General features: G+C 38.5%; 1 protein-coding gene across 2 annotated transcripts in view; it reads right to left on the reverse strand.

The window, feature by feature from the left end:
- Positions 1-8269: 8269 nt before the first annotated feature.
- Positions 8270-15000, reverse strand: part of LOC113804822 (aminopeptidase N) — a 16996-nt gene continuing 10265 nt past the window's right edge. Inside the window, exons 6-18 of one of the 2 annotated variants that reach the window (XM_027355731.2) lie at positions 14860-14990; positions 14505-14685; positions 13326-13509; positions 12630-12786; positions 12281-12362; positions 11850-12033; positions 11373-11709; positions 11103-11242; positions 10609-10796; positions 10206-10373; positions 9341-9484; positions 8882-8963; positions 8270-8552 (exon numbers count right to left, since the gene is read on the reverse strand). In XM_027355731.2, coding sequence (XP_027211532.2) covers positions 8391-8552; positions 8882-8963; positions 9341-9484; positions 10206-10373; positions 10609-10796; positions 11103-11242; positions 11373-11709; positions 11850-12033; positions 12281-12362; positions 12630-12786; positions 13326-13509; positions 14505-14685; positions 14860-14990 — 2140 coding nt within the window. In that variant the 3' untranslated portion in view covers positions 8270-8390. Of the gene's footprint in view, positions 8553-8881; positions 8964-9340; positions 9485-10205; positions 10377-10608; positions 10797-11102; positions 11243-11372; positions 11710-11849; positions 12034-12280; positions 12363-12629; positions 12787-13325; positions 13510-14504; positions 14686-14859; positions 14991-15000 lie in introns of both variants that reach the window. The other variant, XM_070121078.1, reaches the window with a different exon arrangement.

Consider the following 15000-nt stretch of genomic DNA (forward strand, 5'->3'; position numbering starts at 1 on the left):
GAAAGTTCTTTTCGATCCTTCTATACACATATCGTCGTCGCATAGATTGTGTTATAGAGGCACTCTTTGGGAGTCTTCTGATCAGTGTTAATTGGGCGGTGAAAGTACTCTCTGATTACTAAGTAATATGGTTTGCTCAGTGGTAGGCCACTCCTGATAGACGCCTTATTTTCGAGAATGCGGTGTTGCAGCTATCGTGAGGTTGAACCCACATACCTAGCCTGACAGCTAGGGCAAGTAAAAAGGGTGACCATATTTGAACTTAAATCAGTGTTGCACTGTTTCTTTCGTTTAAAATAATGGCCAATCGAATTGTTATTATAAAAAAAAAAACGGAAATTGTCTTGAGGATAGCATTGTTTGAAGATCTTGTTTAACGAATTTCTGATTTCAATACTAAGACTGCCCATATATGGTAATTTGATATATTGATGTCTTTGTTAACCGTGGTAACTGCATTTTTGTGTGAAAGCATCAAAAAAAATTATTAAAGACGATGAAATAGGTTGGATGGGTACCAATTCGAGATAAAATAATCCTTTAAATACATAGCTTCCGTGTGGAAATTGGCCCACGTGGAACAAATGTTGTAAGCTCGGTTAATTATTGTTTTCAGACCATTAAGCTTATAAATGCGAGGTATACAACTCAGAAAAAGAAGTCCAAATGGTTTCCTTTAGGTTTACGAAAAAAAACGGCCATTATGAAATGTAACGGAAGTGTCTAAGAATGATAATTTATTGTTTTGTTCAGCTTCACAAGTAAATCTAATGTTTGGGTATTGCGAACTAACATGAGAAAGAAAAGGATTTATATGAGAGGGGTCACTGAAAAGCAAGAAAGTGTCATCCATATATCGACGGTAATAAATTGCTTTGAAGTTCGAAGGGCACATATTGAGCCAAGCTTATTCATGATAACAGGGAAGTATTAAGTGGTGATCCCATTGCTACGCCGTCAACTTAAGTGTAAAGTAGCTATTTTACTTAAGTGTAAAATAGCGATGTCTAAAAGTTTTCCATAGGTTATTTTGTTCAGACCAAACGAATTTGGAGTCAAAGAGGTAGTTTTGTCAACTATTATTTCTGTTGTTTCTCTAAGCGGGACATGTTGAAATAGTAACTCTATGTCAAAACTAGCCATAGTAACAGGGTGTAAGGGTTTTAGTGAACAAATTTCTTTGACAAAAGCAAAAGAGTTGTCCATAGTATACTGATTGATCGTTAGTGGGGAGATTATCTTCACTGAGAATTTGGCAATGCTGTAGTTGAAAGTACCAACTGCTGAAATGATGGGCCGAAGAGGATGACCAAGTTTGTGTATTTTAGGCAGGCCATATAGGAAATCACTGTATCACTGCTAATTCGTTTAGATTTAGAGCTATCCTCCAGTATGGACTGTAGTTTCTTTTGGTAATCGTATTTGTTAAGGATTACGATTCCACGACCTTTATCTAGTCTGGTAATGATGATATCATCACCCTTTAAAGATTTCAGTGGAGTAAAGAACGAATGATGGTCATGGTTTTCTAAATATAATGTTTGAATTTCGTGAATGTATTAGCCACAATAGAGATGGTACTTGTGATATGGTTCCACCTTTCTTTATAAATATTACAGTTTTGGATGGTATGACACAGTTTTTTAAAACAATGGAAAAAAATGTGTGTGGTGTTGGGTCGCATACAATAATCCAGACCTTAAGAAAGTATTTCTTTTTGATCGTTTGATAATATCTTATCAGAAAAGTTAGAGATGACTTTGTTTTTGTCAACCTTTTTACTCACATCAATGCCTAATTTTAGTAGCTTTCTGTTGTGTCTAAAGTCAACATGCTTAATTTGTTGTTAACATATTTTTCAATGATAGACAGTAAGCTTACTATTAGACGGTGTCATCAAAGACAGATACAGTAGATGTAAAGAGAGAGATGTCATCTTCCAGTTTTTTGTAGCTGGTTGGAATCTTTTTCTTTAGGTTCTTTATTTCCTAATCTAATCGGTCAAAACACCAAGGACGATGGTTGGTTTCAAATATAGGGCAATATATTTGAATCTATCTACATATATATATATATATATATATATATATATATACATAAATGTATATATATATATATATATATATATATATATATATGTATATATATATATATATATATATGTATATATGTATATGTGTGTGTCTTTGCACACACACACACACACACACACACACACACACACACACACACACACACACACACACACACACACACACACACACACACACACACACACACACACACACACACGCAGATAGAAAGAGAGCGCGCGCGCGAGAGAGAGAGAGTCCCAAGGCGGAGCGGAAGAGGGTTAGTCTGGAAGCGACAGCTGGAATATTAATAAGGCGACAGGCCTTTGATGCGACTTTGCCGAGGACTGAAAGGGCGGAGGCGCCGCCCATACGGCAGAGCAATATTTCGACATGGACAGATTAGCCCCCAGGCATTTACGGCTGCTCTTACAAGGAAAAGTGTTCACGGTATGTGAATGTAGGTGTTTGTTTGTTTGTGTGTGTGAGAGAGAGTGCACGTGTGTGTGCTCCTGTATCAAGCAGACCCTCACACGTACACACACATACGTACATGTACTCACGCGCGATGCTCATATCAAAGCAACATGCTTATCATTACCTCGACAAAGACTGAAGATCCAAGGAGGGATGGGCGGGGGTGGATGGATCCCACAAGAGAGTAATACACAGTATTCAGAAATCTATGAGCAGACTTAATTAGGATAAATACGGTGGCGCTAAGATTGGTAGCTAGACGTAAAGTTTTGTGTGCTGTTATTTGCCTTTAATTATAGGATGAAAAGATATAATTAAATGTACTTAACATACAAATTCATACGTACTGTACTTGACAAAATGTTAAAATCTGGTCCGTTCAGTGGACTCTGGGAAGGAAGGTTCGCTCGGATTTTATACAGTCCAGGCGACTCGCTTTAAATATTTACTGAATTCCTGCAACAACTAACTTTTTACTCTATTCACATAATAATGACAATGCATTATACATGTATACAATCATCATATTCCCTTTAGAATGTACAAACTACCGGAAGTTATTCTATGAGAAAACTTTAACTACTTTAAGGCGAGCTTCAGGTTAGGTTAACTTTAGCTGATTTTTACATTTTCTCAATTTTTCCGAGTGAACTGCAGTATATTCAAAGGTAAAAGATACATATCTATAATATATATATATATATATATATATATATATATATATATATATATATATATGTATATATATGTATATATATATATAATATATATATATACATATATACACATATATACACATATATATACACATATATACATATATATACATATATATACATCCATATATATACATCCATATATATACATATATATATATATATATATACATATATATATATATATATATATATATATATATATATATATATATATATATATATATATATATATATACATATATATATATGTATATATATATATATGCATATATATATTTATATATATTTATATATATATATATATATATATATATATATATATATATATATATATATGTACACATATACATATGTATACATACATATATATATATATATATATATATATATATATATATATATATATATATATATATACACACACACATTCTCAACGCTCTCGTGGTTCAAGAAAGAAAAGATAAATACATAAACTGTACACACTGAAATTCTACGTACATGTAAACCTAAATCAACATCTTACCAATTCCGCTTCAATTGTAGTTACTTTCTTTTCTGCATTGATCACCTATTCCTGTGCACTGTGCAATAAGCAGCGGCCACACAAACGTTCTTTCGATAAACAGGTTGACAGTAAGATCCAACTTTCCCGCTCGCCCCGACCCCCGAGTTGGCATAATCCTCTTCTTGCGGAAACTTTGCGGTTGGCTAAAAGGTATTGATCATTCAGATGGATATTTGGGGCTGGGTAGAAGGTGATTCAGAATGGTTATTTGGGGCTGGGTAAAAGGTCTTTCAGAATGGTTATTTGGGGCTGGGTAAAAGGTCATTCAGAATTGATATTTGGGGTTGGGTAGAAGGTCATGCACAATGGATATTTAAGCTTTGGTAGAAGGTCATTCAGATGGATATTTGAGGTTGGGTAGAAGGTCATGCACAATGAATATTTAAGCTTGGGTAAAAGGTCTTTCAGATGGATATTTGGAGTTAGGTAAAAGGTCATTCAGAATGGATATTTGGGACACGCCAAGAAATGGTCTGCTAAGAAATACCTTCTCTTAGGCATATGCAATTATAATCATATATATATTTCAGCTAATACTTTCTCTTATACTTATTGTATTGCATAACTTGATATTTCTTAAGTGTGCTTATTATTATTCCAAAGACTTTCCTTAGGGAGTGGCCGTCATTGTTTACGCAAGCGAAGTTTGAAGGCAACGTTTGTCCAGATTAAAGATCCCACTGCAATGTTTTTGAATGAAATCATGCGTACCAAGGAAATTCTCCCTATGGCCAGCAAATGATAAATAATGAGTGTGTATGTGTGTGCGTGTGCGTTTGTGTGTGTGCGTGTGTGTGTGTTAATGTGTTAACACACATAGTTAACACTAACTATGAATATTAGAAATCGGGAATCTGAAGAATAAATAAATAAATATATATATATATATATATATATATATATATATATATATATATATATATATATATATGTGTGTGTGTGTGTGTGTGTGTGTGTGTGTGTGTGTGTGTGTGTGTGTGTGTGTGTGTGTGTGTGTGTGTGTGTGTGTGTGTGTGTGTGTGTGTGCGTGCGTGCGTGCGTGCGTGCGTGCGTGCGTGCGTATGTGTGTGTGTGTGTGTGTGTGTTTGTGTGTGTGTGTGTGTAAATATATTTGTACATATATATGTATATATATATATATATTGTATATATATATATTTATATATATGTATGTATATATATGTATATGTATATGTATTTATAAAGAAATATGTACGTATATCTATCTATCTATCTATCTATCTATAACTAATCTATATATATATATATATATATATATATATATATGTATATATATTTATAAATATATAGATATACATATATATATTCATTTATTTATTCATATGTTTATATGTATTTATACGTTCATTTATATATATATATATATATATATATGTATATATATATACATATATATATATATATATATATATATATATATATATATATATATATATATATATATATACTGTACATATGTTTATACACACACACACACACACACACACACACACACACACACACACACACACACACACACACACAAACACACACACACACGCTCACATATATGTGTGTGTGTGTGTGTGTGTGTGTGTGAATATACTTTATACATGTACATGAATATGCACACACACACACACACACACACACACACACACACACACACACACACACACACACACACACACACACACACACACACACACACACACACACACACACACACACACACACACACACACACAATAATATATATATTATTTATTCTTCAGACTCCCGATTCCTGATATTCATAGTGAGTGTTGCTGTACCAGAAGAGAGGGTTGATATATTCTGTTCACTTAATTTCAAACTCATAAAACTACTCGCCCCTTACTGAAATCATATGAGCTTCAACACATATTTGAAGTCAAAGGATGAGAGCAAGAGTGAAGAGAGCCTTCATTTTCACTCTATTTGCATATTATATTTGTATGCATATAGATAAATTCCATGTGGTAATTGTGGTGAATCATGTATATGGAAACTCTCTGAAGTCTACATGAAGCTTTGACCCACCTAAGAGTCAGACAGAGGGTTATTATTCTGATAATCTGATACCTATTTAAGGCATCACAAAAGGAAATTGAAGAACGAACCGTATTCATGTTGACAGATGTGGAAAGGTATGAATGAGAATGAATATCTTCAACAATCTCTTGTATTGTGAAGACATCCGTTCTCATTCATACCTTCCCACAACAATTGAAGAACGTATAAGTTTGGTCTTCGTTCTAGGTGGACTTCCAATCTAACGGTCGAGGTTTCTCGGGTATTTATTTTCAAGGCATACAACCGCCCTACAGATATATTCTACACTGACGTATTACTATTTTGGAAAAATAATAACCCTGCAATTGATTTAATAAGTTGCGAGTTATAGTTACAATGGGGTGTTCCAGCGGACGTATTAGAATTTCTAATAAGTCCTCTTTGCTGGTGAAGGTGAACCCCACGGGCAGCGCTACAAAGGGGTTCTTACAAAGAATAGTTTTCTCTGGTAATACACATTTCTATAGGTGAATTCTCGTTATGGTCTTCAGGTTTAACCTTGACATAGTTCCCACTAGTAGATTTAAAAACCTGGGAACTAGGTAGGATTTATGATTCGATAAGCGGCACCCAATCCATCAAACTCTCCGAACATAACAGTTTCAGCTTGCAAGTTTCTTTCAAGCCGTGTTTGGCATCAGTAAACTCATTTAGGAACGCAGTCATCGTTGCAACATACATTCTTGAACCAAAGAAGCTGAGGCTCATGCTTGAAAAATATCCTTTGGGTCCTTTACTTATCTTTTTATACAATTTAACATATCATGTGTAATTGCTGCATCACGCTGCATTGCCTGTCACATCATGGAATAAACACGGCAAGTACTGACCATCAAAATATCATCACAAGATATGTCTTGAAATCTTAGACGCATTCGAAATTAGCCCTTACAACCAAGAGACCCTATGTTGTTTCAGCAGTCAGCAGTGTAAGTCCTCAGCAGTCTGTGCTTAGTTCTCCAGTTCCAGTCTCAAACTCTGAAAGCTGGAGACAAACCAGAAGCCAAGTCCCTAAACTGTGCAAACACATGTAAGAAACAACACAGAAATTTACAGCTCAAAAGTACAGGCAAGCCATGTAAGAAATTGTATCCCTGGACCAAGCCAAGCGATAACATAGACATCCGTGCCAGCAGTTCCCGCGATGTTGGTTACTCCCCAACAATACAATGAAAAGATTCCTCCTCTACACACAGCAGTTTGGCCTCCTGGCCTTTGGCCATTATAGTGCCCCAACAATACCCCAATACCTTATCAAGAAGTTACTTCATTTCAACACAACAAATATGGCGCTTTGAAGTCAATAATTGGGAAAATGGGTCTTCCAATGTATTCTGACCCCATTTCCTAAATAGACCAACTCGAATGTGAGTTTATCACATCCTCAGGGTTAACAAATGTATTCATCAAAATCAACATAAATAGTTCTAAAAGTGCGTAGTCACCAAGGAGTCAATTACAAGTCTTACCTGTCTCACCCGTTTACCCGTTATTCTTGCTTTTTGGAAATATGTATTTTTTTATATTGCTATAGTATTGCCAATATCGTTTAAATTTTAATAATTTCAATAATAATAATAACATCAGTATTAATACCTTTAGAACTGATTGACTCCTTGGTGGCTGAGCATTTGTGGAGCTATCTTTGATTTCACACATTTCTCAAAAAAAAACTACAGTTTACAATACGTTCCCGGCGACAGCGGTTTATTATTATATATTAGAAGAGTCTATCATGTGATTTTAACGTTTTCTGTGGAAAAACAAAGAATGTCAAGTTTTCTAAGGGTAACTAAAGTATTTCAAGAGTAACTTGTACTATTCACAGGAGATTCTATGAATTCTACAGTCATTATAGTTTTCGTTATACTCAGTGCTTTCACAACAATCAGAATGATAAATGATAATCATAATGGTACTATTGCTAACATCTTTGATATCATTATTATTCTTACTGTAATTACTGTTATACAATTGCCATTATCATGATTATAATCATTATACTATTGTCATTTTCCTGAAGGTAGAATTTTGTTGATATTTCAAACAGTGCCAAATGTAGTTGTAGTGATAGTTATGTAGTAGTATCAATTGTAGTGTAGTAGTAGTAGAAGGTCTTGTGGAAAAAAGTAGTAGACATACTAAAAGTAGTAGCGATGGTGGTGGTAATAATAGTAGGAGCGTATCTTTTTTCATAAATTGTTCGCAGAATGTTGTAATATCAGTGTTATGATAGACTGAGTATAACTGTTTGTGGATTGTTATACTTTTACAGTGATAGTTTATTAACAATATTTTTTATGAACTGAGGCTTAATACAGGGATAAATGAAACAAAACAAAAAACTTTTTATATATATTTTTAGTCTGCTCTCTCCAATACATTATAAATAGAAAAAACTAAGAATAAATACGTTATCTCTCAACGGCATGTGGAATAAAAGAAAACGACAATACCAACAGCTCAGATATTGATGTCAGAGAAACCGTTCTCGTCAAGCCACTGCGATATAACCTCGTAGTTCCGATGCATCCAAGCCACGTTCCTCGCGGTCTGGCTGACCACTGGCTTCAGGAACCGCGTCGTGGCTTCGTCGATCACGTGACATTGCAGAAACTCTTGCACCTAAAGGCAGAAGATGGTTACGGCAAGGAGACCCATATGAAATATATATACATGAATACATATATACATATAAATATATATATATATATATATATATATATATATATATATATATATATATATGTATGTATGTATGTATGTATGTATGGATAAAGATATATGTATACATGTATGTGTATACATTTATATATATGTGTGCGTGTGTGTGTGTGTGTGTGTGTGTGTGTGTGTGTGTGTGTGTGTGTGTGTGTGTGTGTGTGTGTGTGTGTGTGTGTGTGTGCTGTCATTTAAGTGCAGTTTGATGTCGAAAAAATGCTCTGACGTCTTACCTTCAGTCGCTGTTCTTCCGTATTGAAGGATTTGGTTGCCATCTCTAGGAGAACTTTGATGAAATAGTATTGGTCGCCGATCCTTTGGAACAACATTTGACTGAGTTATTATATGGAATTGCCTTTGATTAGATCATAAGTAATCAAAGCCTCGTTCTAAGGAGCCTCACGTGTACAGCCTTTCAGAAGAGCAGGACTTCAGTTAAGGGAAAGATACTCCTCCTACTAAAAGGGCTGTTTCCCCTTGAGGCTGCCTGGGAAACTATTTTGAGAAGAAAAGGAAAAATCACCCAGAACCCCCCCCCCCTCCCCTCCATGCACTTCCCTGTTTCCCCTTGAGGCTGCCTAAGGAACTATTTTGAGAAAAGGAAAAATCACCCAGGACCCTCCCCCCCTCTTCTCCCCCACACGCACTTCCCCCTCTAAGAGTAAAACAGGTCACAATGGTCGAGGTCTCACGTATTGGTCACGACGTCCCAGTGGCTCTGAAGGAAAGTCCAGCCGGTGGGTCCTCCGAGTGGGTGCGAACTAAGTGAGTTGATGATATACATGGCATCTGTGATGGGGAGATAGTGGCTCTTGCCCAGGGTCTCTGTTATGAATCTGAGGAAAGAAACGTATTTCTTGCAATGGAAAGCTCAATCTGTCACCTGGTGATGGGTGCAGTTATACGGCCGGTTTGTTAAATTTGCGCGAGGCCCGACCCAATAAATATTCATAATAAGGACTTGCATATACACAGGAATATGTGCATATCTATCGGTCTAAACATGCCTATCTACTTGGCTGATATATAGATAAACGTATATCAGTCAGACAGATAGATAGATTTGTTTCTGTGTAGATGCATGTCTGTATATGTGCATATCTACTGGGTCGGGCCTAGCACAATTTTAACAAACTGGCAGACAATCTCGTCATGTGGCCATACTAAGAGGCACGAAGTAAAGCATACAGGAATAATTGATACACAGGAAATTATACCAAGAACAATGACCTCAGAACTAACAACACATATTTACTGGGTCGGGCCTAGCAAAATTTGAACAAACTGGCCGACCATCTCGTCACGTGGTCCTACTAAGATGCACGAAGGAAAGCATACAGGAATAATCAATACACAGAAAAGTACCACAAGAACAGGGACCTCAGAACTAACAACACATATTTACTGGGTCGGGTCTAGCACAATTTTAACAAAATGGCCGACAATCTCGTCATATGGCCCTACTAAGATGCACGAAGTAAAGCATACAGGAATAATCAATACACAGGAATCACAAGAACAGGGACCTCAGAACTAACAACACGCGAAGGAACCTACTGGTCGCGGATCAAGGAGTCCCGCGTGCAGCCCAGGGCGACGAGGTACTTCTGCTTCTCCTTCTCCGGGGCTTTCAAGTAGCGGGACCAGGCGAAGGCCCACTCGTTCGGGCCGCCGCGGGCAATGGCGGTGCATAAGACAGTGGGCTTCAGGACTTCCGGGATGCGGCTGCTTGGTTTGAGAATACACTGTATATTCAAATCATGGCGGAAAAGACCGAGTATAGTCTAAGAAATACACATACCGATATATGTGCGTGCGTGTGTGTGTGTGTGTGTGTGTGTGTGTGTGTGTGTGTGTGTGTGTGTGTGTGTGTGTGTGTGTGTATTATTACAATGCAGATTTTATAATGGCAAACGAACGAACCGTAAGCACTCTTTCTCCTTTGTCACCAGAAACCAACCTATTCTCTGGGTCCTTCATCAACTGTTTGTAAGCACTCTTGGCGCGCGCTATGCAGTCCGGGTGGCCGAACTCGCACGCCCAACGGACTACTTCGGGATATTCGACGTGTGACCCAAAAGTCGATGGAGCTCCGTTAGAAAGACCCAGATTAGCATACAAGGGCGCCAGCAGGGAGAGGAGGAAGCGCTGAATGGAAGGAAAAAAGGTGTAAATGGATATTAACGGGTGTTGAAAGCACCCCACCGTACATATCACTTTCATTCTTTTGCTCTTTCACCTCTCTATCTATCTATCTATATCATCTCTCTCTCTCTCTTTCTCTCTCTCTCTCTCTCTCTGTCTATCTATCCCATCTCTCTATCCCTATCTCTCTATCTATCTATCTATTTCTCGTCTCTTATCTCTCTCTCTCTCTCACACTCACCCACTCACTCAGTCACTCAGTCACTCACTCACTCACTCACTCACTCTCTCCTTAAATTGTAATCTGACCTGGAATTTTTCATAGATTGGCGTAGACGACAGCATCAGGTTCATATACTCAAGGTTGGAAATCACAACAAAGCCATTTAAGTCCGTTGTATTTTTCAGTGAATTAATAAGATCCAACACCACTCTGAATGACAGGTCTCCTGAAGAATAAAAGAGAGAAAAAAAATGAAATAAGGCGTCGCAAGAGGGAGGAAAATTTAATTATGCACTTCATTATTATGCAATATAAACTATATAATACATCATTACTATGTAAAACAGGAAGCCTACCCGCAACTCCAAGATTCATTACATCATCTACTAATTGAACTTGGTTTTTAACGTCGATAACTCTGTGGTCGTTCTTCAGTTGCTGGGTGAGGAGGTCCCAGTTGTGGTCGTCGTAGTTGACCCTGTAGTACCCAGTCTCCTGAAGGTTGAAGATGACCCACTGGTCCTTCGGGGGGAGGTTAGTGATGGTGATGCTGTCCTCGGAATCCTTCATCCACGTTATGTCGTGGGTTCGGCTAAAGTCAGCCTCGCCCTGAGATGTGTACGTTAGCGGAATCCACCATTTGTGATCGAGGGTGTCGTTTCGGTCGAAGGGGCCCCTTGCTAGGTATAACTTCTGTTAGAAACGTAGAATTATACAGTCGTGATATGAGTGAATAAGATCTTGAAAGACGGATATTGATCAAAAGTGATTTTTATTAGCAAGATATGTCGAAGTTGGATAAATCCTTGTACAGAGAAAATACTTTGACGAACCTGTGTGACGTTGGCTGACGTGCCATCTGGACTCCTCACGACTTTGACAACAGGATATCCAACCTGCAGCGTCCACGTGTTCATGAGCCCCTTTACAGACATATCCCTGGATAGAGTGCCATCCAAGTGGGCTTGGAGCGTCAGGTGATGCCATAAATCATCGCTCGTTGCCGTCTTATACTTCCTGGAGGATATGAAAAGAGATTATCATATATACATGAACAGTCAAAAAATAAATGCTATCTATAGTTATTAGTGGATATCAGTACAACATAAATATGATACACTACTATAATGTACCTATATCTGGTCATATAAGTATGAAAAAACAGTTACGTTTGAACTTTAAAAAAAAAAAAGAAAAAAAAAAGATAAATAATGCAAATCCTCAGGGAGAGCGCGAGGCGTCTGAGGTCCGGAGGTCAACTCACTTTGCGCGAAGGAAACTAACGATGCCTTTCCGGAAAGAGTCTTCGGTGAGGAAGCCGTTCATCATCCGGATGATGGATTCGCCTGAGTGCAGAAAAAAAAGAGACAGAAAATGAGGAAACCCATTTTCGATGCGCTTGAAAGACGGGGGAAGGGAGGAGGAGGGAGGGGGGAGGATCGGAAAGGGAAAACCGTAAAAGCGCTTTTCCGGCAAAACTTAATATTTTTAAGTTTTCCGTCGATATGCCTTAACGAAATTAATTTATAGAACGAAAAGAAAGAGAAAAAAAGAAAGAGAAAAAAACACAGAACCGAAAAACGCGCGGTGACATAAGCCCCGGGGGAACCAACCTTTCTGGTACGTGATCCGGGAAAAGGCACCATGGGGGTCGCTCGGGTTAAACATGGGGATCCTGAGGGCGGGGTGGTTGAGCAGGCCGTCATGGCGGAAAACCTCGTGAAGAGTTTTCAAAATCATTCTCTCCTCCATCTTCCACGAGGGTTCTACCTGAAAACGGAGAAATGCAGATAGATTTATGAATCACTAGATAAATCATAGATGCAAGGGGGATAAAAGTGGTCTGGTGAGAAGGCAGGGAAGACCAGAGAAACGTGAACTAAAAAAGAAAAAAGAAAGAAAGAAAAAATATATATATATACATACAAATATGTACATATATGTGAGAGAGAGAAAAGTGGAGAAAAAAATAGTGAGAGAGAGAGAGAGAGAGAGAGAGAGAGAGAGAGAGAGAGAGAGAGAGAGAGAGAGAGAGAGAGAGAGAGAGAGAGAGAGAGAGAGAGAGAGAGAGAGAGAGAGAGAGACGAGACATCATCCGAGGCAATCACAGTTTAACTATTGGTTATTATTATAGTTAATTTGTTACATTGGATAAACTTGATGCAACAGGCTCTTTTATTTTGCTTTTATGTTACCTCTGTGTGCAATAAAGGCCCGGGCTTACCATCCACAGGCAGCGCGTGGAAATAGGACAGAAGACTGATAACAATAACGAGAAAGAAACAGACATAAAATCCGAAGACACACACCTCCCGCAAGGCCAACGTGGCGAAGTACGAAGCGAAGCCCTCGCTGAGCCAGAAGTCCGTCCACCAGAAGGGCGTGACCAGGTTGCCGAACCACTGGTGGGCGAGTTCGTGGGCCAAGAGCGTCGCCAGCTTCGTCTTATGCTCCTGGGTCGAGGTCTCGGCGTCGTACAGGATCACGTTTTCGCTGTTTGGGTTTTTGGAGGGGGAGCTTTAGCATTTTGGGGTTGGTGGCATGGTCGGGATTGGATTAAGGTTGTATTTGTATTTGTGTGTGTGTGTGTGTCTCTGTGTGTGTTTGTGTGTGTGTGTGTGTGTGTGTGTGTGTGTGTGTGTGTGTGTGTGTGTGTGTGTGCGTGCGTGTGTGTGTGTGTGTGTGTGTGTGTGTGTGTGGGTGTGAATATCAAATGTGTCTCTTCAGTATTCATTTCTGAAAGATTTAGTTTTTGTTTTGCTGGTGTTGTCGCTGTTTTCTCGATACTATTTATATCATATGGAGTTTCATTCTATGAATGTCTGCAATGCCATCAATATTGTTACTTTCAGTTATTACTACTGCTACTAAAACGCACTATTAAAAAGAACAATTATAACTCTTAACTGAATGGTATTATCTGCTTCATGTGTGTTACCCAACTTTATATATATCTTATTACTGTCTTCTATTCATATAATATTACATGTTAGTCACGTATCTTCACTCATACATATACATATTCGCATGATCATTGCTTTCTCTGCTTTTTTCTCTCTTCTTGCCACACAAGACATAACAATATTGTGTTGTCTATCCCTTTTCGCAATGAGCTATGTACTGATGTAACGCTTGCTTGTTCGTCCCCGGTTGTCACATGCTAACCACGTGACTCAGAGCGATCTTTAGACCACTGTCTAAAGGGGTCAAGACATCTTGGTTGTCTACCTTAAACCCTAAGTTCGCTTCTACCATATTCCTGTAGAACCTATCTCTCGGGGTCACCCAGTGTGTGCGTGTGTAAGGCTACCGTATATATAACTGTATGTGTGTGTGTGTGCGTGTGTGTGTGTGTGTGTGTGTGTGTGTGTGTGTGTGTGTGTGTGTGTGTGTGTGTGTGTGTGTGTGTGTGTGTGTGTGTGTGTGTGTGCGTGCGTGCGTGCGTGTGTGTGTGTGTGTGTGTGTGTGTGTGAAAACCAAAGACTTACTCGTAATTGAGAATGAGCCCCCACGCTTCGAAGGCGATAGGGAAAGAGCTGGGCAGAGTGACGATGTCGAGCTTGGGCAGCGGGTACGGGACGCCCAGGTAGTCCTCGAGGAACTTGAAGAGGCGCGGCACCAAGGCCTGGGCGTAGGTGGTGAGCGGGAGTAATTCCGGCCTCGCCCACACTGCGGAAAGGTCAAGCGGGAAGCTTTCAGAAATAAGAATATGATTCAGTATATAAGTACAAAAATATATGAAACACATTCCACATAAATTAACTGTATGTTGCAACGTAAGATTTCTAGATGTTGTAAAGATCACGTAAGGGCAAATTAAGTGTCTAAAGGAATGAACTGTACCTCTAATTTGAACATCGCGTTGCATAGTGCAGTTTAAATACCCAAGTTCAGAAACAACAAAGGCTACTTGGTACGTTGACATTGGCACTGACGTGTTGAAGCGGTCCACAACCCAGCCTTCTTGACCCTCCCTGCGAAACA

This window comes from Penaeus vannamei, chromosome 4, assembly GCF_042767895.1.
Source record: "Penaeus vannamei isolate JL-2024 chromosome 4, ASM4276789v1, whole genome shotgun sequence".
In the NCBI taxonomy this organism is placed as follows: Eukaryota; Metazoa; Arthropoda; class Malacostraca; order Decapoda; family Penaeidae; genus Penaeus; species Penaeus vannamei.